A 25,920-nucleotide genomic window follows, 5' to 3' on the forward strand; every position below is an offset into this window, starting at 1 on the left:
GTTTGGTTTACACTTTATGGGCTCCTATGGGAATCAAGATTTCAGATCAAGAAGGGAAACACAGCCCATTTGAGAATGAGGGATCAGGCACAAGGTGATGTAGCTTCACAGCAATGGTTACAGAGATGATGGAGAGGTGGGTAGATTCAAGACAGTTCTTAGGACAACATCATGGCAGGCTGGTGTGGGAGATCAGCAGGAAAAAAGCAATGATGGCTTTGAGGAAGTTTGAAGAGATAGGGCTAGCTGAGATGGGAAAATAAGGACAGGACAAGAATTTCTTTGCAAAAATGGCAAGTCAGGATTTGGAAATTGGAATACCTGTAAAGCCTGGAGAAGTTCAGAGGAGAAGTCTGTGCACAGAGACGTGCGTCCTGAGCACACAGATGATAGTTAGACCTGTGTGCCACTCTGGAGGACACATGAGTAAAGAAGAAAAGCCTGTGTTTTCACAGGGAAGGTGATACAAGCAAAGTAAATGGAAGTTGACTGTTCAGGAAAATCACAGTAGTGTTAAGCCACCTATGCTGGTGTAGGATGATGTTTCAGGAAGGAAGGAAACCAGGAAATACTGGCTCACAGGAGGATTGTGAGTTTGAGACCAGCTTGTGCTGTATAGCAAATTTGAGTCCATCTTCAGCTATGTAATAAGGCCCTGTCTCAAAAGACAGAGGGAAAAATATGAAGGATTAATTTAATATGTCACTGTAAGGTGAGAGCAGAATGTGTCTTTGTCCATTGGCTTTGGCACCAAGGAGGTTGTGCCACCCCTGACAAATGGCACCTTCAGAGATCTGGGGATAGGAGCCAGGCTGCAGTGGGTTAGGATGAAGCCTCTTACTAGGGTAAGAGAGTGAAGACAGTATATGCACTAAATTGTTCGAGAGGATTTGCCTAGAGAGAGAGCAGAGAAATGGCTCATGACTGATGGCGTGAAAGTTGGGCTTGTGGGAATAGGTTTTGAGGCTTCTGTTTGTTTTCTTAATGAGAAATAAACGCTATTACATGTACACATATCAGAGAGAATGCCGAGAAAGAGTCATACGCTGTGTGGAGGAGCATACTAGTAAAGTACATGTCCTTGGGAGGCAAGAAGGAATTGAAAATTGGGGCTCTTTCATTCTCGTCCTAACAAAGAGGTTAATTGACAACAGGTATCACTGCTCTTTTATGTGGCTTAGATTCCTTATATTCTGAAAAGCTAGAGGACCTCCACAGGGAGGTCCTGATGAAAATATCTAGTAGAAGGAAGGACACTTATACATAGTCTTGGAGATTGTGCCTAAGGGGAGGCAGAGAAGGATAGTATCACGGAAGCTAAATATGAGGTGCACATCCCACTACACAGTCTCTGCTTCAGCAAATCCTCCTGACAACCAGGAAGGCCTCAGATGAGTTTATGGAAGGAAACTCATTACAGTGCCTGAGAAGGGGAAAGAAACAGCACAGGTTTCAGCTCCTGTCCTTGAGCTGTAAATTCTCAAGGACTGTCTTATAAATCTCCTAAAACACATAGAGATTCCTACTTCACTGGAGAGCAAGAGCGAGTTTCAAATAATCAGTTTTGAGGCTTCCCCCAAACCCAGTTTAGATACTTTGAAAGTAACTGTAGAGTAGAACTGCAGAGAGAGTCTTTAGTTTTAATAACCGTATTCTTATTTATCACACATACTAGATAGATTCTTTCAGCTGGTGCATCCAACATGTCTGTGTGTGCACAAGAACAAGCATATTTACACAGAGCTCCGACTGACCTTGAGTGGACAGTTAAGTTCTCTGAACTTAGAGCGTTCTAACTAGACAGAAAATCAAGTTAGATACTACTTACATTGACATCTGCCCACCCTACCAACCATATTGCTTTAAAGAATTTCTCCAGTTCTTTGTTTTTTTCCTTCCAGAGGGTCAGCTGAGAGTAGACGCCAATATATCTGTACATCACCCTGGGGAGCCACTGGGTGTCCGGACTGAGGTAAAGAATCTCAACAGCCTCAGGTTCTTGGCCAAAGCCATAGGTGAGTGTCAGCCTGGACTCTGTGCATGTATCACCTCTTGTTTGTAGTGTGCAACAGTGCTAACGGCTCCTACAGCAACCTCTGGTTTTCACAGTTGTAGACCAGGTCGTGTCCTGTTGGGCCTGCCTCCACTCATGCCTGCAACCAGATGACCTCACTCACATGGGTCCCTGTAACTTGAGGCCTCTCCATCCACATGGTCTTTTGTCCTTACTTTGTGTGGCCCAGGCTTTTGTATTTGCCAGTAGATGATCCCAGGAAGGAATAGGCAGAAACCTCAAAGTTCACTTGAATTCTAAACCCTGGAACTTTGCTCACACAGTGTCACTTCTGACACATTTTTATTTCAAGGCCTCTTAAATTTAGACCAGACCCATGGAAGGAATAGAATCCACCTGCTCTGAGAGGATTTACAACCTATCTTGGCTATGTACTGTCATATATCAAGTCAGTTCAGTAGACTTTCTGGTTAATGTTTTTCTCCTCTTTACCATTTTCAGCTGATAGGTTGCATGTGCCTATACAGTCATGGTTGGTTTCCTGGAGCACACAGTGGGGATTTCACTGATGACAGATGTATAATAATAGCTTACATAGAGCAGGCTAGCCCTAGGGGCAGTTCCACAGAAGTTAGAGACTGAGTCTGAGAGGAGGACATCTCAGAAGACTCAAAGTTAGTCTTTAAAGCTAGAGACTTCCGAAGAGGAGGGAGCGACTTAAAGGTGAATCCTGTTGGGTAAACGGAGATTAAAACCATCTGAAAGGACTATGGTCACCTTGCTACAGGCAAGATGTATAGAAGGCACTGGGTCCCAGGAGGTGTCATTCTCATCTGTATAAAATCTTGTGTCCCAAACCTGAAATGATAGCTAATTTTAATAAAGACACTTGGAGGGACATATTTTTAGAGAAAATTAAAGTGGTTCAAGAGGTAACTCGTGGGGCAGTAAGATAAGGGTGAAGACTGAGTGTCTCTGAAAGGGGACACAGTCAACCTTCTAAAGTCAGCAAAGGGGTGAGGGGGCTCATGCCCAGGCTTGTGAAGGACCTTCGACAAGAGTGAAGTTTGCTTTCACACTAGACATGCAGTGTTCAGAACTGTGCTGATCTAAAAGGTGGTTAACAGTGACCCAACAACAGGTAGGCAGAGCTTATGACTTACCTGCAATGGTGTACAGAGGAGCCCTCAGTATTTTTTAGCTGTCCCTAATCTTTTTGTTGTGTAAGTGCCCTCAACAGTCAGAATTCCACCTGTGTTCACACAGCCTAGCAGAACCAAAGCTTTGGCACCATGGGTTTAAGTCTCTAAGCCTGCAATTTTCCCACAAGGTTTTTCCAAATTCTGCTGGATGTTTTAGCCATCATCTCATGTCAATCAAGGAGAACACTCAGATGAGAGGAGGAATACAAATGGACCAGTCTGCTGCCTTTTAGCAGCTCAGATGAAAGGGTTGAGATTTGAGCAAGGAAGAGGAGTGGGAAGTTGGGGAAGGGCTTGGTTCTCAAAGGAGCTTAGCAGTTGCACTTTGATTATATTTGGCTGTGTTGATTAGAAAATAAAACGAAAAATCTGTATTCTCCTCTCAAAAGTGTTCATACATTTTTACTCATATTTCGTGTATAATTCTGGAGGTTAGCAGCCCATCTGCTGGTTATCACAGGATAAGGAATTTTAATGGCCACAATTCTAGATCTGTGGTCACTAGATCTACACATTAGTCCCAGCCCTTCTACCATGGTGTATACAGTGTGAACTAGGTTGATAATCTCTCTGAATTTGAGGTATTTGGAAAGGAGAGAGGGGGAAAGAGACAAGCTTCTTAAGGCCTTCCTAGTAGTGAGAAGAAAATACAGCCTGCAGGGGAGTGACCGTTGTAAGCAAGCTCCTGGATTGTTTTTAACTTAACGACTGAGAATGGTTCCTACTTATTGCCTGTATGGATTAAAGGTATTCAGAATATACTAACTTGCTGTGTTTTTCATAGACTATGAAATTCAGAGGCAAATCACTGAACTTGAGAATGGAGGTGAAATTCTGAATGAAACTCGTTCATTTGATTATAAGCTGGGGTGAGTTTGTATGGCTAAGCCTGTTGGCTTCAGCTCCATGACTGGGGTTCAGCCATGGACCATGTGACAAAAGTCCTTAGCTTGTCTGTAGCCCTAAGAGAATAGACCACTGCATGCCACTGCACCCCATAGAGATGAAACATGGTCTACTGGGGTCTGAGTCAGCTGGTGCAGGCTTACACAGAAGTGCTTGCTCTCAGGTCCTTGGTTCTCCTTGCTTTCAGCTTGTCTGCTTTGCGGCAAGAAATTTCATTCCCTTAAATAATGTGTCAGACTCCTTACAGCCTAAGCTTGATGTAGAGAAGAGCTGGTGATAGAACACTATACCAGTTACTTTCAAACGCAGCCTACAGAAGCACGTTTATTTCAGCCTGTGATTCCAGAGTCAGCATCCATAATGGCAAGGGAGGCGTAGCAGCAAGTGGGTGGGGCAGGGGACGGGGAGATCAAAGCTTCAAACACAAATCGAAGAGAGCAAAGTGGAAGTGTGGCAAAGCTATGAACGCTGAAAACCCACTCCAGTGACATACTCTGCCAAACAGCACTGCCAGCTGGGGACCAAGTGTTCAAAGATCAGAGCCTCTGGAGGGCATTCCGTGTTCAAACCACCTCAGATATGGTTTCTTACTTTAAAATTGTCTTTCTAAGTGTCTTAGTCAGGGTTTCTATTCCTGCACAAACATCATGACCAAGAAGCAGTTGGGGAGGAAAGGGTTTATTCTGCAGCTTACATTTCCATACTGCTGTTGATCACCAAAGGATGCAGGACTGGAACTCAAGCAGGTCAGAAAGCAGGAGCTGATGCAGAGGCCATGGAGGGATGTTCTTTACTGGCTTGCCTCCCCTGGCTTACTCAGCCTGCTCTCTTATAGAACCCAAGACTACCAGCCCAGAGATGGTCCCACCCACAAGGGGCCTTTTCCCCTTGATCACTAATTGAGAAAATGCCTTACCGTTGGATCTCATGGAGGCATTTCCTCAACTAAAGCTCCTTTCTCTGTGATAACTCCAGCTGTGTCAAGTTGACACAAAACTAGCCAGTACACTAAGCATTCTTTTCTTTGTTACTGTGTTTATATTTATGTAACTATTGCCTATGGAAATCTGAAAAGCTTGAATTTGCTTGCCCTTGATTGAGACAACCCTATGCCAGTCACTATTAAACTATAACAAATATTTGAGCTATTCAACTTATAAAGAGAGAAGGTTAATTTTGGTTCACAGTTTGAAAGTGTGTGATTGATTTGGCCTATAGTGTGGTATGTCCTATCTCAGACACATGGCTGAGCTACACTGCTTACTGTGTTGTCAGAATGCTGCCCAGTCTTGGTTGTTAGGTTGATTAGTGGAGCATCCCTCTGGGTGTGTCTGATGGTGTTTTTAATTTTTTTACACTCCATATCCCCCCCCCATCTACCCTCCAACTGTTCTACATCCCATATCTCCTCCCCACCCCCGTCTCCACGTGAATGTCCCCACCCCCAACCTCACCTGACCTCTAAATTCCCTGGGACCTCCAGTCTCTTGAGGGTTAGGTGCATTATCTCTGAATGAACACAGACCTGGCAGTCCTCTACTGTATGAGTGTTGGGGGCCTCATATCAGCTGATGTATACTGCCTGTTTGGTGATCCAGTGTTTGAGAGATCTCTGGGGTCCAGGTTGAGACTGCTGGTCCTCCTACAGGATCACCCTTCTCCTCAGCTTCTTTCAGCCTTCCCTAGTTCAACAACAGGGTCAGCTGCTTCTGTCCATTGGTTGGGTGCAAATATCTGCATCTGACTCTTTCAGCTGCTTGTTGGGTCTTTTAGAGGGCAGTCATGATAGGTCCCTTTTTGTGAGCATATCATAGCCTCAGTAATAGTGTCAGGCCTTGGACCTCCCCTTGAGCTGGATCCCACTTTGGGCCTGTAGCTGGACCTTCTATTCCTCAGGCTCCTCTCCATTTCCATCCTTGTAATTCTTTCAGACAGGAATTCTTTCAGAGATGTGACTGTGGGATGGCAATCCCTTACCTCACTTGATGCCCTGTCTTCCTGCTGGAGGTGGGCTCTATAAGTTCCTTCTCCCTACCGTGGGCAGTTCATCTAAGATTCTTCCGTTTGAGTCCTGAGAGTCTCTTACCTCCCAGGTCTCTGGTGCATTCTGGAGAGTCCCAACCCCCCAACCTCCTATTTCTTGAGGTTGCCTGTTTCCAATGTTTTCTGTTAGCCCTCAGGGCTTCAGTCCTTTTCCCCCACTCAATACCAGATCAGGTTCCTCTCTTCCCCCCATCCCCTGCCCCATCCACTTTCTCTCCCAGGTCCCTTCCACCCTCTCCACTTGTGCCATTTCTACTGGTAACTTCTTAATAGGACCAAGCCTTTCACACATGACCTTTGGGAGAAATGCTTGAGCTCCAGCCCCTCTCATAATAAGGCCCCTCTCTGCATGTGTCTAGCCAGGGCTGCATGCAGTGTTTGCTTAATGTTGTCTTATCTGACTGTTGCAGGTGCACCATGCCAATGAGAGACAAGGAAGGAAAACAAGACTACAGGTGAGCAGAACACCGACATATGTTTGAGAGTCTATTTCAAACCCATTTGAAAGTCAGCATAATGATCCTGGAGAATTTTGGAAACCACTTGCTGTTATTACATGATAGGAAATCAGGATTTCTTATTTTATGTTATATGTAAACTAGGAGAAGTGATATTTTCTTGACCTGTTAGCTGTAGAGTCTCTTGTTTCATAGGGCTTAGTTGCTGGAAGGTATCTGTTCCCAAACTTGTGTAATAAAGATGGTGTGGTCCAACCAAGAGGATGGCAAGCAAGGGTGGGTCTAGGCTTACATTTGGCAGTAGATCCCATTGAAATCCTTTGGGTGGAGGTCCCTTCCATCCTCAGTGGTACTCTCTCATTGCCAAGAGAAGCACATTGGGGCCGTAGGTTCATCAGTAGAGTCCTTGTTACATGGAAAAGGTTCTGTGTTGTGTTTCTAAACCAGAAGGATTAAGTATGTAACAGAAGATGTTCACATAAATAATAAGGAGAGGCTTAATATAAACCGAATCTTTTACTTTTTCTCATAGAGTTCAGCAGATTACAAAGATGGAAGCTTTAGCAATAAAGTTGTTGAAATTCTCTTTCCTTTGTGAAGTATGATATATCTTCATTGCCATACTCCTGTCATGCACCTATCAAAGTCAGGGATGTTTTGTTAGAGTGGTCTTCGAGATTCAGGCAATTTCACGAGACGTCATTATTCTCCCATTTTGCCACTCCCTGTAATTTCGTACTGAGCATGGAGTTTACCTTTTAACTCAGGCACTGGCTAGAGCCCCCAAGTTAGATGGCAGTGGGTCTCAAGAAGCCTCCCTTTGGGTTTGCCCTTACTTTCAGGGGACAGACTGGCCCTATCTGAGACTTGGTACCATGTTTAGGAATTACCCACACCTCTACTCTAGTTCCTCCCTGCATTTGTTGAGCATTCCCCGTTTTTACAGAAGCCCTTTGGCTCTCATGGGCAGAGGGGAAACAGTGCTGGTTCAGAACAGAGGGATATTTTTCTTTCATATGATTAATGCAGTACTGTGACCCGTCTGATTATTAACAATGGACTGTTTTTAGAGCAGCGTAGAATGGGAAGTCTTGTTGGAAGTGTCATTACGAACTTCCTCCCAGTCTTCTACCACTCATTTTATGTCCTTTACTACAACAGTGAACCAATAGTGCTACCTGTTTGTCTTAGTTAGGGTTTTCCTGCTGTGAACAGACACCATGACCAAGGCAAGTCTTATCAAAAAAACAACAACATTTAATTGGGGCTGGCTTACAGGTTTAGAGGTTCAGTCCATTATCATCAAGGTGGGAGCATGGCAGTATCCAGGCAAGCATGGCACAGGCAGAGCTGAGAGTTCTATGTCTTCATCCAAAGGCTACCAGTGGAAGACTGACTTCAGGCAACTAGGGTGAGGATCTTAAGCCCACACCCACAGTGACACAGCTATTCCAACAAGGCCACACCTCCAAATAGTGCCATTCCCTGACCCAAGAATATACAAACCATCACACTGTTATTCATTGAATTCATGGTTTACATGGGATTCCATCACTCACTGCTGTACATTCTGTGCATTTGTCCAGTGCCATGAACTGACCATTACACAGAACATGCTCACTGCCCTGATAGTAGCCCAGGCTCCACCCAGTCCCCCTTTGTCTCTCCCCACTAGCTTCCACATTTCATTTAGGCAAAGTCTGTTCTGATTCCTGATTCTCAAGAAGGGAAGAGCCCTGCCCTCTCTTCCCCATTGACTTCATTTACTGAAGAGTATTGCTAAAATAGAAATTTTAAAGTAGCAGAAAGTCATCTTACTGCCTCACAAGTAATTATTCTCTGGTCCACCAGCTTCCAGCCCCTCTGACTCTTTCCTTACTTGTATAGACCAGAATGTGGTTCAGTACTGTGTTCCTCTTTCTCCCATCTTTATTCTGTAATGTTGACGAATGCTTTTGCTGTGGTCTTTCGCTGGGACATTTAGAAACCTTTGCAAGCATTATGACTTTGTACCTAGCACAAAAGCATTCCTTTCATTGTTAGGCTTGTGGTTCTAACCAGTCCAGACACCCAGAATCAGATCTATCTGTTCTCTTTGTTTAGGTTTATGCCAGAGCCCAATCTGCCTCCCTTAGTGCTCTACGATGACACATCTCTGCCACAAGGTGCAGACTCTCAGCAGGTGATCAATGTTGACCAGCTTCGGGACATGCTCCCGGAGCTCCCCAGCGCAACCAGAGAAAGGCTGGTCCAGCAGTATGGGATGCTTCCCGAGCACAGCTTTGCATTACTGGTAAGTTTGCAGTGGATCAGAAATGAACCCAGCCTGGCAGCCTGGATGATGCTCCACAGTGGCCCCTGCAGGCACTGTCAGGCACATTTCTCCACTCCTCCTCTGAGAAGGGTAAGGCACTGTAACTTACCTGCTGCCCTTGACAGTACATGTTTGCCTGCTCCTCAGCACAGCAGGAAAGCAAGTAGAACCTCTGGCTGCCCATAGGAGCCATGGAGACTTGGAAGGTATTTCAAAGGTGATGGATGAATGTGTTCCCACATTCCTTCAGGACAAAAGACAAGCAGCCACTCTCCCCAAAAAATAGTGTTTAGGATTTCTAGATGTTTTAATGGCGTTGAGCCAAGACAAGGTGTGACTTTTCCCAAAGCTAGTTTCCATTTATCCTGGATAAAATGTTGCAGACTGACTAACCATCTCCATCCTGCGAAGCTTGAGGATGCCTCTTTGGGGCTAGTACGGAGTCTGATGCCCTTGAGGTAGCTTGGGGATTTTCCATCCTTTTCAGAACTACTTGGGGCTTTGTGGATCTCTTTGTTATGGCAACAGGAAAGTGATGCAGCTTCAGCGAGGGTGGCATTCTGTCACAGTTGTCAACTTGTCAACAGGAGAAAGTGGGATGTTGTTTTGTAGTTTTGGGTAGGTTTTGAGACAGGGTATCATGTAATCTTGGCTGGCCTTGAACTTCTATCATCTTCCAGAGCATCAAAACCTGTGAAAACTGGATTCTTGCTTTTTAAATGATCAATAATAAATATATGGGGTATAGGTATATGTATGTAAACATATATATTCAATAACCACAATATAGTGGTTTATAGTACACTAGGCAGTCTATTGCTTGCTGAATGGTTCTTTTTGTCCTAGTACGTCAGCTACTTTGAGAAGCACACTGTGCCTTATATAAGAATTCCTGATTTCTGACCAAGAGTGACTAAGCACATACGGCTGTTTGGTATTTTAGGTTAACCTAGAACTCAGAAAACCGCCTGCCTCTGCCTCCCGAGTGCTGGGATTAAAGGTGTGCACCACCACGCCCAGCTTGACATTAAGAATTCTTGTTGTAGATCAACCTTTCTTCATAAGAAAGGAGAAAGGACCTTCTAAAATCTTAAACACACAGCTATTTCACTCCCTTGAAAAGCAGCTCTTGAGATTGCCACACTTGGCCCCTGGAATGTTCCTGCCTCACTTTGCTGAATGAACTTTGTAAAGTTAGGTCTGTGCCCTAGTCTTCTCAGGGTCTAGCTGCAGTAGGCCTTGACTAATGCTGGACAATATCAAATAAGTAAATCTGTTTGAGTGGTTTATGGACCTTAGCAGGCACTACGTGGGGGAGGAGGGCAACATTGCCCCCCACCCTTCCTAGTGCTTATGTTTATTCCTGACACCATGGCTCATCAGCTCCCAGGGAGAGTGCAGTGGATAAACCAAGCACAGGAGCCCAGAGGCCATGGTGACCATGATGGTGACCATACCAAGAAGGAGGTGTGGTGTTTGTTTGTTTGTTTGTTTGTTTTTAATTTTTAAGATTTGTTTTCTTTAGTACATTTAAAGCATAATATTTATATATGGAAGATAATGTATTAGGTGACTGAAAAGATAAAAGGGTTTGTCCTTGAGATTTCCAGGATGGATGAGAATATGAGACTGGAACAGACAGAGAATGATTCAGACAAATTGTTTCTCGAAATTAGGCAGCCTGAGCCCTTTATGACTCCATAATCGTTGGAAGCTGAGTTACTCATAACATTCCCGAAAATGATATGTTCATGTTTTTTGCCTCCATCAGAAGCACAACAGATTGCTGAGAAGGGCAGATGCACAAATCTAATGAACCATCTTTCAATTTAAAGCATGCCCAGGAGTAGTCATTAAATAAATGGCGGTGGTAGAGGTGTGCTCTCAGGGCTCCCACTCCAGCACAGGGCCTTTGGACTTCTTATTTAATTAAGGAGTGTATGCATACCACCCCACCCCTCGCATACACACTCCCTACATAGGAAAAACTTTCAGAATCCAGCTCACTTTTAATTTATCTTGCCATTTTCCTATGTAGTAAACACTTAATTATGTTTTGTTAGTGTTATCTCTGATATTTACAGAACTCTTGCTAATACCCCTTAGCATGTACTGTCTTATCAAGCACATAGTAGGTCTTCATTGGCTGGACAGATGCCAGCATGAATAGGGTACCGTTGCATTGCACATAAGACTCCTTAGAGTAGTCATATTCCTGACAGATTCTGGATACTAGATAGACCTAAGCCACCTTTGACAACCCAGCAGTGTCGTGTGGGCTATGCACATGTCACTAGACCCTTGCTGAGAAGACTCAGATGGCTGTGCCAGCCATGTTCTGTCTCAAGTCTCTTGGTCTCAGACTCTTATGTTCTAGCTTTGTTTTATTAGCAGATTATTCTGAGTCTGCACTTCTCTCCTAGACAGTCCGGAGAGTCCCTTTTCAAAAGGAAACCTGTATACTGATTTTCTTTACCCACATTCAGATCTTGCGCTGCTGAAGACTTCAAGTTCCTAAGCTAACCTTGTTCCCCTATCTTAGTCAAATGCCATACTGAGATATAGAGGCTGAGGTCTGGGGATTAGGGTTCTGGAAAGCAGAGATTCTGGTAGCAGAGCAAGACCTGTGGGTGCTGGGAGAACTGTTAGGGTTGTTAGAGTTGCTGGTTTTCATGGGAACACTGCTTCCCAGTGTCTCACTTCAGTCAGGGAACACAAATGGCAGCCATTTGCCTACCATATGCAATGTATTTAAAGGCAGCTTGCTTACAGCGTGCTGCCATTTATTAGCTCTGCTTCAGACAGCTCTCAAGGCAGATCTAGTGGCTCTCCTGTCCTAGGTGAGTACGTATAACCTTTTTGCTTAAGGAACGTTCATACTCATCTTGGGTGATGCTCTATGTTTCTGAGCTCCACGTGCTGCTTGCACACACGCTGTGCTGCCATGCCAGGTAGAGATAGTGTTGTCTAGGTAATGACTGCTCTTGACTGCCTTTGCTTCACTAGTGGAGGAAATTGAGCTTTTACTTTTGCTAAAACTTAATGCTTTATACAGTCCATGGTTGTTTTAGGAAGCTCAATCAGAAAGTACAAGTTCATTGAAGCTTTTAGCCACTCTTGTTGGTTTCGAAGACGCCAGACTGTCCTATAAATAAACATACAATGTTGCCTACTGCATTTTCTGAAAATCAGTCAACTGTAATGAAAAATGAACAGCGCAAGACATGCCGATTTTCCAAGTGGAAAAATTAAAGCGGTACCGTGAACTGTCTTCTGCATCTTCATTTATTTTGTTTCTTAAACTTTCTGCTGGAGGTGCATGGGTCCTTTGGTCTGAGTCATTGAGACTCACTCTTCCTACCTAGGGTAGTTGGTAGGGCTTGTGGGGTTGCCTGAGGCCCTGTGTTGTGGAGCCTGGCTTACAGAGCAGGATGTGCTGTGAGCTCTGGTGCAGCTGGCTGAGGACGTGAGCAACAGATGAGAGATGACTCATGGCTTCGGTAGAGGAGTGGCAGGTGCAGCAGGTCTAGGTCAGGTTGTGAGGGCTGCTGCGTCTGCCGTGTCCTGTCCCAGTGCACAGGCTTCACCATGGCCTCTTACTCTCCATGCTTTGTGTAGTCCCACCCAGCTAAAGCTCTCACATCCAACACAGGCAGTCAGAGCTCCCCACTTCCCAGCTGGAAGAGGAGAAGGTGACTCACACCCCAAAGATGGTACTAGACAGCAGAATCTTCCTTGAATCTAAAAAGATTCCAAAGAGAATTCAGTGGACTTCTGGAGTATGCTTCCAGGGAAAGGAGAGTTGATATTAGGCAACATCCAAACATGGCTCACTGACAGCGTGCTAAGCAGTTTATAAGAATCCAGCCTGGTCCCCATGAATCTGTAGGAAAACATGGTATCACCCCACCTACCCTCTAGTCAGTAACCTGTGCTACCTTGTGTGAGTCAGGCTCTGTATTCAGCCTCCAGACTTGTCACCTCATGAGGACAGCTTCATTTTCTCCATGGAAAGTGATAATCCTTTGATTCTGACATCATAGAAAAGGTTAAGGTGTCTCGCAAAGGAACAGAAGGTATTGCTGGTTGTTAATGAACTGGTTTTGAAGTGTTTGCTTTAGGTTTCTTGTAAGTTAGAAAGAACCTGGTTTTGCTTTGTGGATGAATTACCCATAAAACAGTCCCCATGCCAAATTTCTCTATGTCCTCCGTATAATACCTTTTGCTATCATATCTGAAACTATATTGACTGATTTTAGCCTCTTCAGGCTCTTATGGTGCAAAATTGTCATCTTTTAACTACTGCTGAAGAAACATCCATTCGGTCAACATTGTAGCATGCCATATTCCAGCTCCACGCAATTCTTCATTTTATAAACTGCATCTGGGATTGCCAGCTTAAGGGTGCTTTGCAATTACTCCATGCTCTGGGGAAAAAAAAAAAATTCTTGTAAAGTAGAACAGAAAAGATAGATCTTCTAACTCTACTGCAAAAATATAGCTTCATTCCTCTTAGACGGAACCTCCTAGAGAGGATGTTCTGGGCTCCAGGGCATTTGGCCCCATGTGTTTGCTGGTTGAAGAAAAAGTGTTGGGAGTGGAGAAGTCCTAGTCCCAGTTGAGGGACCCTGAGAGGCCTGTGTCTCCATCTCATTCTCACACTTGATTTCCTGTTTGTGGAATAATATATTGGGCACAACAAAAGATTTTATTTCAGGCTTCAGACAAGCAAAGCTCCATGTGCATCCATACTGCTCTCTACTGCCTTTATGCTCCACAGCACCTTTACAGTGCTGCGCAGAGCTCCTGCTGAGTGACCCAGGTTCTCTTGGTTGGACTAGTTGGAATGTGTCTGTTGCCAGAGCTGATTTCTTAGCAGCTTGCTTTGTGGGCTCCATTCTTGCAGCTGCAGTTCCTGCTGCCATTCTGCTGCCTATGTTTATTACCTTAATTATTTATATTTGATTATTCAATAGATATGTTTGTTCCCAACTGATTTTCTGCAAATTCTCTCCCAGAAAAAATATATTTTCAAGAACCAAAGTAAGTTTTACATTGGTTTAAAGGCACTCTGCAAAGAGCCTATGTTCAGATTAGAATATGTGTGCTTTGGGTTGTGCTGGGGACACAGCATGAGTGACATTGTTGAGGTTTGCTCAGATTTTAGAAGCTCTCACAGCCTGTGGGAGCAACACTGGGTAAGAATGGTAAGGACTAAGAGAGAAGGCAGGGCGACGGTTGTCTGTGCCTAGCAAGGTCTGAAGGTCACACCAGGGCTCACAGTGCTGATTTGGCGCTTCCATGGGCCCTTATGCATTCAGCTGAGTATTGGGCCCTTATGCATTCAGCTGAGCAGTGTTCAGGATTCTCTGGCTTTCTTCTGTCTTCCCAGGTGAGGCCTATGTCCCAGGCCAGCCTCACACTGCCAGATCACTTGGTTTCCCACTCACAGGGCTTTTACCAAAGATTGTCACTCCAGAGACAAGCACACTCACATCATAGACCTAAGGCACCTACTGGAATGGAATGCACATTCTAGTCCCTCATTTTGTTATACAATGTCTACTTTCTGGCCTAAAAGCATTGCTAGTATAGCCTATTTTACTTCATCTCCACCCTGGACTCGAGCATTTTTCTTATTCTCAAGGCCATGATTTACAAAGTTGTTTGATTTGAGTTTTGTTTTTCTCACTTTATAAGAATGACCAGAGCCACTGGTATAATGAAGGCATAACACAGTCTCTGTGATTATATAGGTGATGGGCCCTTAAACGTCTGCACAGATGTTCAGAGCTGTGCTCCTCACACCCTTGTCACCAGAGGCCCAAAATCTACTTTGAACTCCATAGAGTGCCACATAGTGACATGTTAGATCCTTACATAGTTGAAGAAACCATTGCTGTTCATATATGGTGGGTGTGGGCCTTCTGGGTAGTCATCTTACCACATCAGATATGAGCTGCACAGTTAGCTATAAAGCTGCCACCTGACTTACCAGCAGTAGAGTGCAGTAATTGAGTATACTTAATATACACACTAATGAAAGAGAACGGGACTCTCAAATTACCAGGAGGAACCTAAACATAGTGCAGCGTCAGAGCCTTCATGGACACATCATTTCTCTAGTTGAGGGGAAGAGGTGTTGCTGAAGAGAAGCACATGCGGTTTCTGGCCATCCGGTCCTCTGGAGACCAGGGTAGCATGGGGGGTGGGTGTGCCACTGTCTTTCTTCCTGACCTGAGGATAGATGTATCATGCCACAGGGCCTGGGAATACTTTGGCAAAGACAGATAGTAAACTTGCTACTTTCTTTGTCTAGTTTCTAAGGTGGCTGATTGGGGTAATCTGTGACATCTTTAATATGTCAGGAACTTGTGAACAGCTGACAGACACAAAATAATAGAAGTCCTGGGAACATCTCTTCTGTGGACAAGGCTCACATTGTGCCTCATTTTCAGTCCCCAGAAAGGCAGCTGACGGGCTTACTTCTTCACAGACAGAGTCCCAGAGTTGGAGAGCTCAGCCGCAGACCGCTGCTGCTCTCTGGGTAACCTCTAGCCCAGGAGTGCCTCAGTGGCCTCACCTGCAGAAGCCCTGATCATCGGCTCATGGGTCTAAGTTAGCCGGAAGTATGAGCGTGAGGGTACCTGCATTATTGTCATTAGAAGTGGCAGCCATATGCAGCTACCCACAGGACCTATGCTGTTGTCTATGTCAAACAGGTACAGTAGTTGTATCTCGCCTAATCTATATTCTCAAGGTTGAGTTACAGTCAACTGTGGTGTAGCAAATGGGAAATTCCAGAAATAAAACAATTTATAGCCGGGCGTGGTGGCGCACACCTTTAATCCCAGCACTCGGGAGGCAGAGGCAGGCGGATTTCTAAGTTTGAGGCCAGCCTGGTCTACAAAGTGAGTTCCAGGACAGCCAGGGCTATACAGAGAAACCCTGTCTTGAAAAACCAAAAATAAAAAAAATTATAAGTTAAAAATCCTTCTATTATATTTTTCTGTTTTATTGTTGTTAGTCTTACTGTGTCTAATTTATAAATTATGCATCATGGGTATGCATATGTACGGAAACCTGTAGGGTTTAGCAGCCTCTGAGCTTTCAGACATCCCTGCTGGTCTTGGAATCTGATCGTGATGAACTGCAGCACAGATACCATATTTAGTAAATGCTCTTGAGAGCCCTCGACCAGCCTTGAATTGCTAATCCAAGGTCCCTGTCACTTAAGCAGCTGCTCAGCTGGTGTCTCCAGGGCTTGTCCTGAGTACCACCAGGCAGCTGTCTGTATCAGGTCTCATTCTACCAAGAAGTACAGCCCAGCCTTGGTTTGGGACCAGAGTCAGGATCACAGGATATGTGACTTAGAACAAGACATAAAGTTGAGAAATCTGCCTTCATCCTGTTTCATCTGGATGGTCTTCCAACATTTCATCATCTCTAAAGGTAGACTACAAGAAACAGTTTATAAGCAGATTGCTTCCAGGGCTCAGTGCAAGGTGAACTGATGCTTCTCCCAGAGCAAGCAGTGTGCGCAAGGTTACACCTCCATTTTGCCTCTCAGCAGCATTGGTTAGTTGGCCAGTCCATAGTAATTGAGGGTTCCTATGTAGTGTCTAAGCAGCTGACCCAGTGTTGGCTCTATGTATAATTGAATGCTTTGAGAAATGAGATTTAAAAGAAGCAAAGATGCTTTGCAGTTGAAGATTGCCTGATAGCAGGCATAGGACAGGCTTTGTGGCCCTTGCTGCTTTAGACATCTCTGAAGCTACATTTGGAGTCATGTCAGCCATGAGGCTTGACCTGCTGCATGGCTGAATTTTGGATAGACTGTTGTTTGGCGGAAGATGTTAGTGGAGTGGCCTTGCTTCACCACTCTCAATAGGGTTTTTATTTAGGAGAATTACCAGTCCACTGTTTTCCTCACAAAGCCAGATGGCTGGGCTGCCATATTCATCAGAGATTTCAGAGATCTGTTCCAGGCTTATTACTGTGTGCCAACCTCGTGGATCTAAGAAAACTGTCAAGAAGCAGCAGGTGTGTGTGCGTGTGCGTGTGCATGTGTGTGTGTGTGTGTGTGTGTGTGTGTGTGTGTGTATATGTGTGTGTGTTCTCTCCTTAGAAAGTGGACACCTGCTCTAAAGGGCAGTCCCTGTGCAGCTCTAATTGATCAGTCATTCTTTAGGTGGTGGCAGCTGCAGCAGCCTCAGCCCCTTGCAGCCTCACTCCCTGTAGCTCACTCTGTTGCCATTGCTAGTTTCACATCATCTTTAAATTTTGCACTGAAACCTGTATCCCCCAGTGAAGTAGAGTTCCAGCTCAGAGAGGCTTCATCACAGCACTGGCATGAGAAGACAAACAGAAATCTGACTCACAGGGTTATCCATCCAATAATAAAACCGCCCAAGGGTAAAAGAGAAGTTATCCATCACATCCCAGCCACTCAGCCAAGCTGTCAGGCTTTAGTGCAGTTTTTCTAGGTGGATTTTGGAAAACTTTCCTTGCAAAACAAGGTTGTTGCAAGGAAAACCTTGCAAAAGGTCCTGACAGCTCATCCTACCAGTGGGCTAACCTGTCTGAGTGAGAACAGGAAAGATTCTGCCTGCCCAGGGTGAGCCACATAACTCTTCCTTCCCTCCCCAGTGACTTGTGAACCAGTGGAGAAGTTTGAAGACTTTCCAGAAGTTAAGCAACACATCTTCGCGTTACCTGGGTTGCCTTTATCTATAGTCAAGTTTGGGCTGCTGAGGTGGCCTTTGCCCTAGTTTAGCATGAGCAGAATAATAGTGGTGGCTCAAAAGGAGATGCAAGCAATGATTGTGGGATTATTCAGTAGGCTTGTCACCAGAGAATTCATCAGTTAAAGGCCGTGTAGGTGCTTTTTATTGTGGAATGTCTACTGTAGTAGCTGTGTGCAGATGTACGTATTAAACTTCAACAGTAGCTAAAGTTTGAGTGCACTTTGTTAGTATGTCTCACTTTTTAGTATCTTGGTTTTCTAGAATGGTCATTTGCTTAATGAAGAATTCTTTGGGGAAAGGGTTATGAGTTTAGCTGAAGAGTAAACATAAGAATATTTCAAGAATAATATTGTATAATTTGAATTTCAGTGGGTAAGAAAAATATGCTGCTTAAAAGTATGCATCTGGAGACCTGAGAGATGACTCAGTGGTGGGAAGTACATTCTGCTCCTGCAGAGGACCTGACGTCACTGCCTACAGCCGACATAGCACATACGTGTACATACTGCAGTGTGTGTGTGTGTGTGTGTGTGTGTGTGTGTGTGTGTGCGCGCACACACACACAACTTAAAGTAAACCTATTAAACCTACCATCTGATTTTGGAGGTTTAAATCTCTACTACAAATAGGACATGTTTTTATTTTTCTTACAGAAGTATTAGGGCTAGCTTAATCACTGTGAGTTGATGAGTAGCATACAACTTGATGAGTGTCTTAGCTGCTCTCATGCATAATTGTGGCAGTACCTAGTACTTAAAGGTGAGCATGGTACAACAGAGGATGAGCGTTCACATGTGATTTATAGTGGGCACTTGGTGCCAAGAGACCCCAGTGCCATACACTGGCTCTTACTAAGAGTCTTCTGTGGCTAGAACCTACATGTCTGTACTTACCAGAGTGAACGCAAGGAGCATGCCCTAACTCCTACTGCAGTCCAGAGTGGGGCAAGCAGGAAAGCCCGGAGAAGTCTCCTCATTGGTCCAAGCTGGTGAATATCTTGTGGAGCATGAGAAGAGGGGAGGCCACCACTCCAAGCTTAGCTCAGAAGTCAGAGGCTTCCTCTACCCACCGTGGAGCTAGTCTCACTGGGTCACACATATACATCTTCTTGCTTGGTTTGGAACAGTCTAGCATCATTGCCTATCTCTCAGGACAACGTGATGAATACAGGTGGCTATGTTCCATCTGTTACCTCCTTTGGTAGTGGTCACCAAGGCATCTAGAAGGGGACAGGAGAGAAAGGTCATCAAAGTCAAGCCATGTAAGTCTACTTCACTACCCTGAGGGACAGCAAGTTCAGAAGAGAGTAGATGTCACTATCCTCCTGTCCATGATGGTAGGCACTCTAAAATATAAGTATACTCCCTTTAAAATATGCTTGTATGGATTCTGAGTGGCAGTAGAAGGATCTTTATGTTTGCTGAAGTAAAGAGACTGCTCTTGTGACAGCTCAGTGTTTCAGAAGGAAGAGTAGATGTCCTGTAGCAGCAGAAGGCAGTGGTTTCCAACTGCCTTCCAAATGCCGGTCTTTACATTGAGGGAGGAGTGTAGGTACGTACATATGCACAGACACATATATACCTTTTTTTTTTTTTTAACAGAATGAAGTTGGCCTACTGGAATTCTTCCAGAATGTGATAAAAGAAACTAGGACAGAGCCAAAAAAGGTGACTAACTGGGTCCTGAACACTTTTCTGTGCTATTTAAAGCAACAGAATCTTGCAGTCAGTGAAAGGTGAGTGAGGTCTGGGGATTTCTTTCTTTCTGTATCATGAACTCTGTCCAGAGGCAATTGAAATAGGACAGGGTAAATTTTTTACTCTGCCTGTTCTCCCTCAGGGTCCCCTAACAAGATGACAAACAATCCCCTTTGAGTTCTACATTCTAAAAATAGTAGCCAGCCCATCTGGAAATCCACTGTGCTCAGATCCCTGATAGTACACTGTGTCTGCACACTGTGCCAGGGCTTAGTAGCTTGAGGATGAACAAGACAAGGAATTGGCTCCCTGTGGCTTTTACAGACCCATAAGACAGCCACTCTTCTCAGTCTGATCCTGGTGTGCTGGAGGCATGCGCATGGCACTGTGAAGCACAAATCTGGTGTCCGTGTGGGATGCAGGGAAATCACTCTAGACTTCCCTTAGGACATGATTCAAGACGCAAGACCAAAGGACTTTGGATTGCTGAGCAAATGGGAGTGTGGGTTACAAACATCTCCAAGTACCATGATCAGACAAGCAGCCAGCCATGTGAGCTCCGAAAACCCAAAGGCCCTGGCGGGCTGAGGTGGGCAGGTGACGGGCTGGAAGATTTTCAGGCCAAACTGGATCACAGGTCCACTCCAATTCATACTGGAGGATTGTGGCATGTATTAATAGCTTGGGCACTTAAAACAAAGTATCCCGAAGGAGTTCCTTATTTTCCACAGTTCTACAGGCTGAGAAGAACAGCAATCAGGGCTGACCTGTTAACTTGCTGGACCTCAGATGGCTATCAGCATGGCCTATTATCACATGATGGGGTGTTGGGGAGAGAGAGAGAACATTTTCTGGTATCTTCTTAGAAGATTCCTAATCCCATTGTGGAGCCCACCCTCATGACTTCATCTTACCACAGTCACTCGATGAAGATTCTTCCTTCTCATGCCATCACATCAGAGGGTTACAGCTTCACACTGGTGTGTATTGTCAGTGTGGGTCCAATTCAGTCCTTGGCAAAGTAAGAGAGCAGTCAGCTTGTCTAGTAGGAGGAATCTCAGTAGGGAGAGACTGCAGATGAGCAGTGCCCTTGAAAGGTCTGTGCCTAGATGACAGTAGCCTGGCTAAAATGAGATATACCAAGAAGGGAAGTGTTCTCTCACACACACAGGGCTTCTCCATTCCTCACTTGGGCACCAAGGTGAGATAATGGCTGTCTTTTGAGGTCTGGTAGGAGCCGAAAGAACAGTGAAGACAGGGTCTAGGGAGGATGCTCTGAGTTGAGCTGCTGGTAAGACAGACACCAAATGGGATGTGCAGCAGTCACAGCACATGGACCCACAGCTGAGCAGAATGCCTAGGGATGTCCATTGAGAGTTCCCACTTGTTCCATCCGCACACTTGTTAGGGCTCAGCCTTGTAGTAACCAGGGAAGAACAGCCCACAGGACAGGCCCAGGCATGTCTCTGAGAGAAGCCAGTTACAACAGTGAAGCAGCAAAGAATGGGTCAGAGAGGAAAAGACAGCACCTGACTCGCTGAGGACAAGCTGGGTTACTAAGGCATTCACAGGGTAAAGTTGTTCCTGACCTAGAACACTCATGGAAATGTTGAGGTGAGACCTGGAGTCACATGATGCTGTGGAGTCGATGGTGCATGTGGCAGTCTGTGAATGTAGCGAAGAGTCCTTGGGAAGACACTGGCCAGGGCTGGCTGAGGATGGATCCTGTGTCTCTCTCAGAAGCAGGACAAAGAAGGGGATAGACAAACTGCTGAGGAGTAGAAGGACTACCAGGTATCCCAGAATTCAAAGGAAAGAGTGAGGGACTGGGGAGATAGATAGCTCATGTGGTACAAACATGGGGACATGAGTTTGGATGCTCAGCTCCCATGTGAAAGAAGCTGGGTACAGTGGCCATGGCTGTTATCCAGAGATGAGGAAGGAGAAATAATAGCAGGATCTCTGAGCCCCATAGTCTAGCCAGTCACTGAACCCTGTGTCTCAGAGAGACTTTGTCTTTAAAAATAAGCTGTAGAGCTTTGGAGGAAGAGACCTAGCATGGGCCTTTGGCTAGTGCGTGCACATCTGCATGTGTGTATATGCGTACCTATGCCTTAGTTTATTGCCATGGATAGACACCAGGACCAAGGCAACTTACAAAAGAAAGCATTCAATCGAGGCTTGCCTACAGTTTCAGAGGGCAAGCCCATGATCGTCATGGTGGGAAGCAGGGCATCAGGCAGGCATGGTGCTGGAGCAGAAGCCGAGAGCTCACATCCGATCTGCAAGGCAGAGAGGGAGAGGGAGAGAGAGAGAGATGAACCTGTAAAAGAACTTGTCCTCCAAACTACTAAAACCTAAAAACATGCACATACCCAAATGAGCAACAGGCTTAAATATGGAGTGGGTGAGAGGGTTTCATTGTGGCAGCTAGGATGATGGCAAGGCCCTGTTAAGGTCTCCATGGAAGGGGAGGCTAGGCCAGTGGGTATGGCATTACCTTGGCACATCCCATTGCTGTGTCAAACACTAGGCACTGTGGCCTGAACTCCCACAGCAGCCTTTGCCTTTCTTTCTCTCACCCATTTCCCCCAGGTGTAACCTTGACCTTCAGAAACTCCACACCTTACACTTGAGCCAGTAAGAGCCCAGAGTCAGGGGGAGGACAGGAGAAAATGTGTGGTCAGGGGCAAGTGTCTAGAAGTCTGCTTGCTGACTACACTCACCTGCCCACAGTCCTTTTACCACCCTGAAGACATTCTTGTTGACCTAACTGGACTGTGTGATAATCAATGGATATGTGGCATAAATAAGAAAAAAAGGGAAGAAAGGAAGGATGGAAGACAGACAAAAAGGCTGCTCAGGAAACCTTCAATTCACAGACCAGCACCAAGACACTGAGTGGAGTGTCGACATCCTTTGCTTTTCCTGCTCTCATCCATTTCCCTCATGTGTAACTCTGCCCTTCAGAAACTACAGTCTACAGTGAAGTACTGTGACTGGTGAGGGAGCATGGGAGCCATTTGGGAGGATGTGGAGGTGACACACCTGTATCACACCTGTATCTCAGCCTTGAAGACTGGAAAGGGTTTCCTTGAGGGGAGGCCTGAGAAACAACTGTGGGGATGGAAATGAGCCTGTGTTTGCACACTGGGCTCATGGGTCACCAGTGCGGTGGAGGGGGGGTAACTCACTCTAGCCAGGAGATCTAAAGAGGGCCCCCAAAAAACAGGGGATAGCATTTCCAGAAGTAAAAATCTCTGGTCTTTGAAGTCACAGTCACCTTGTTGATCGTTGTAATTTGTGGTGCTCCTGAAGTTTTGTCATGTAGGGGAACCTCTTTGATATCTCAGATTCAGCTCTTCCAATGAGCAGCTAGGTCAGCTGAGCCCTAAGAGATCAGATGACCTATCTCAGGTGGTACAGCAAACAAGACCCTACTCTATTCATTGTCTTTATGCTGGTTAGTGAATCCTGACTTTCCACTCAGTGTCTTGGTACTGGTCTGTGAATTGGAGGTTTCCTGAGCAGCCTTTTTGTCTTCCTTCCTCCTTTCCTTCCTTCCTTTATTCCTTCCTTCCTTCCTTCCTTCCTTCCTTCCTTCCTTCCTTCCTTCCTTCTTTCCCTCCCTCCTCCTCTCCCTTCCCTCCCTTCCTTCCCTTCCTCCTAACCCTCTTTCCTTCCTTCCTTCCTTCCTTCCTTCCTTCCTTCCTTCCTTCCTTCCTTCCTTCCTTCCTTCGTTTCCTATTTATGTCACATATACATTGATTATCACATGGCCTGATTATGTCAACAAGAATGTCTTCAGGGTGGTATAAGGACTGTGGGCAGGGGAGTCTAGTCAGCAAGCAGACCTCTAGACACTTGCCCCTGATCACACAATTTCTCCTGCCCTTCCCCTGACTCTGGGCTCTTACTGGCCCAAGGGTAAGGTGCTTACTGGATCCTTAGTCGGCTCTCAGAACAGCCTTTTTAACAGCTTCTGACATTGTTGAAGGGAGTTAGCTTATTTAGTGAATGTGGACCTCCTGGTGTTTCCTCAGAAGGTTCCTAAGCATAAGTATATAGTGAACTCAAGTTATTCCATTCCAAAAAAAGTAGACTTGGTTATTCTAAATTACATAAAGAGGAAGCTAGGGATCACACAGTGCAAAGGACTTTTAGTCAGATGAGTGCCGTATTCCGTTTCTGTTAATACAGACTAGGGACCATCTAAAGCAAAAAGGATTATTTTTGCTCATAGTTCTGATACAAGGTTGAGTGCCTGCATCTGTTGACGAATGGGCTTGCTGGCAGAATCCTAATGGTACATCGGACTTTATCACTTGGTGAGACATAAGGAACATGAGGGGGACCAAGCTGGCTTTTTTAGATACCCACTCTCAAAGTAATCCAGTAAATTATATATGAGGGAAGAGTCCTAATGACCTAAAGGTCCCTTGGTCGCTCTTTTAATACCTCATAGAGATTGCAGTGCATATCAACATGAAATTCAGTGGGAACAAACCCTATTCACACAGTAGCCACAGATTGTGCCAGTCTAACCACAGAGCTAACTGTAATGAATGAACTGCTGTAGCCACTAAGACCAGTGTTCCTGAGAAGGGCCTGGGTAGCAAAGCTAACTGCAGCCCCACATGACTCTGGGCAGCACTAACCATCACCAATCTTTTTTTAAGCTTCATATGTTTTCTATGTGGCTTTTCCTAGAAGTTTGCTGTCCTGTTATAGAGCACACTGGTTTGGTGAGCTCCTGACGTCTCTGGAGGTACACGAGTGAAGCTGGTGGAGGGAAGAGGAGCTGGGACAGCAGTGGCAGCTCGGGGCTTGCTGGGCTTGCCCTCTGCAGACTGGGGAGAGTCTGGGAGCCAAGGAATTGAGCAGTGAGCTGCCAGGGTGTGGAAGAAAGAAGCAGAGCAGGATGCCAGGAACAGGGAGAACCCAAGAGGCCCCAGAGAAGGGCTGTTCTCAGGGCTGTGTGTTAGAGTTTGGGTGCATCCACAGGAAAAGCAAGGTGCTCAGCAGCTAGTGAGGGTGTGGTATTTCAGAGAAGAGCGTCTCTAGTGGGTAGGATATAATCCCAGTGATATGTCCTCATAGATGGCCAATAAGTAATAATTAAATGTAGATTTATTTACTTGCAAAAGGTACTAAGCCAGTCAGGGTAAGTAGCTACAGGGTCAGTTGAGATGTTTCCCATTAGGAGCAAAATGAAAGAGGCAGGAGAAGGGGGCAAAGTACCCCAGGAAGGTGGGGAAGGTGATGGGTGCAGGGCATGCAGGAGTGATTAGATGTAGTGGGAAAGGAGCAGATTCTCCAGAAAGCACTGCCTCTCGGCTGATGTTCTTAGGAAAGAGCTAAGGGCATGCCTGAGAAGGAAACCCTGGAGAAGAGTTTTTAGGAGTAGAGCACCTGGTGGGACCCAGAAAATAAGAGAACAAAGGATCAGTGAACAGCCCAGGCCCCTGGAGACCCCAGGCCAAGCATCCTTTCCCAGAGGCCTTTTGAGTCCTGCTTTAGCAGAAGAGGAGGGGAATATGGTGGCTAGGATAGTGCAGGATTGAGAAGGGCCGCCATTCCATGGGGGAATAATGTCAGTATCTGCTGTTGGCATCCAAGCTGGAGCTGGAGCTGTACCTAAAAGAGCTGGAAGGGACTGAATGACCTGGGTGACTTGAAGATCCCATTCTCCTCTTCCCTGGATACCCTGCCCTCAAAACGAAGGCAGGAGTACGGGAAGCTTAACCTTGAGATGTCAGGCTTTTCATTCATGGAGACACATTAGCTGTCCAGAATCCCAAGATTATCTGACAGCAGCAAATTAGTAGGCTGTGCTGCTGCCACCACTGAGCCCAAATTCTGATGGTTTATTTATTTAACTGATGAGGGGTGTCTCTCAGGATCAGTGTGACAGGTACTGATCTTTGTCATGGACTCACAAGTTTAGCCCTGGCATAGCTGCAATTTGCAGTCAGCTTTCCATATCTAGGGTTCAACCAACTGCAGATTGAAAATATCTTTGAAAAATTACATCAGTAATGAACATGTGCAGACTCTTTTTTAATCAGTATTTCCTAAACAACACAATGTAACAAGTGTTTACATCCACACCATATTAGGTAGGCAATCAAGAAATTATTTCAAGCATAGAGAAGGGTGTGTATATGTTCTAGATGAAGATTATGTAGCCGTATACAAAGTCTATGAGTATCTACTGACTTTAGTATCCATGGGATAGTGTGTTCTGGCTACCAGACCCTCAGATACCAAGGTGCCAGCCATGTATGTAATGTTTCGGGTTGTCTCAGTTTGTGAGAAGTCCTGAGACACAGGAATTATTGGCCTGTTGAGTATCATGCATTGTGAGAACAAAAATGTGACTGAGAAATCTCATCTGCCATTAGTTCAGTCCAAATCTGTTTGAAGAAATTTATAACTAAACAAAACAATTTAGGTCATGTGATGATTTCTATAAGACAAAGTACATTCTTAGGTGATCTTATATTCTTTCTCTGTCCCTCTCTACCCTCATAGTATCA

The 25,920-nt window shown here is 45.3% G+C and overlaps 1 protein-coding gene across 1 annotated transcript in view; it reads left to right on the forward strand.

The window, feature by feature from the left end:
- The window catches only part of Gatb (glutamyl-tRNA amidotransferase subunit B), a 74,619-nt gene that overhangs the window by 37,800 nt on the left and 10,899 nt on the right, over positions 1-25,920 (forward strand). The window contains exons 6-10 of the mRNA XM_021157655.1: positions 1,902-2,015; positions 4,001-4,085; positions 6,576-6,620; positions 8,727-8,916; positions 19,286-19,419. Coding sequence (XP_021013314.1) covers positions 1,902-2,015; positions 4,001-4,085; positions 6,576-6,620; positions 8,727-8,916; positions 19,286-19,419 — 568 coding nt within the window. The remainder of the gene's footprint in view (positions 1-1,901; positions 2,016-4,000; positions 4,086-6,575; positions 6,621-8,726; positions 8,917-19,285; positions 19,420-25,920) is intronic.

The sequence above is a fragment of the Mus caroli genome, chromosome 3 (assembly GCF_900094665.2).
Source record: "Mus caroli chromosome 3, CAROLI_EIJ_v1.1, whole genome shotgun sequence".
In the NCBI taxonomy this organism is placed as follows: Eukaryota; Metazoa; Chordata; class Mammalia; order Rodentia; family Muridae; genus Mus; species Mus caroli.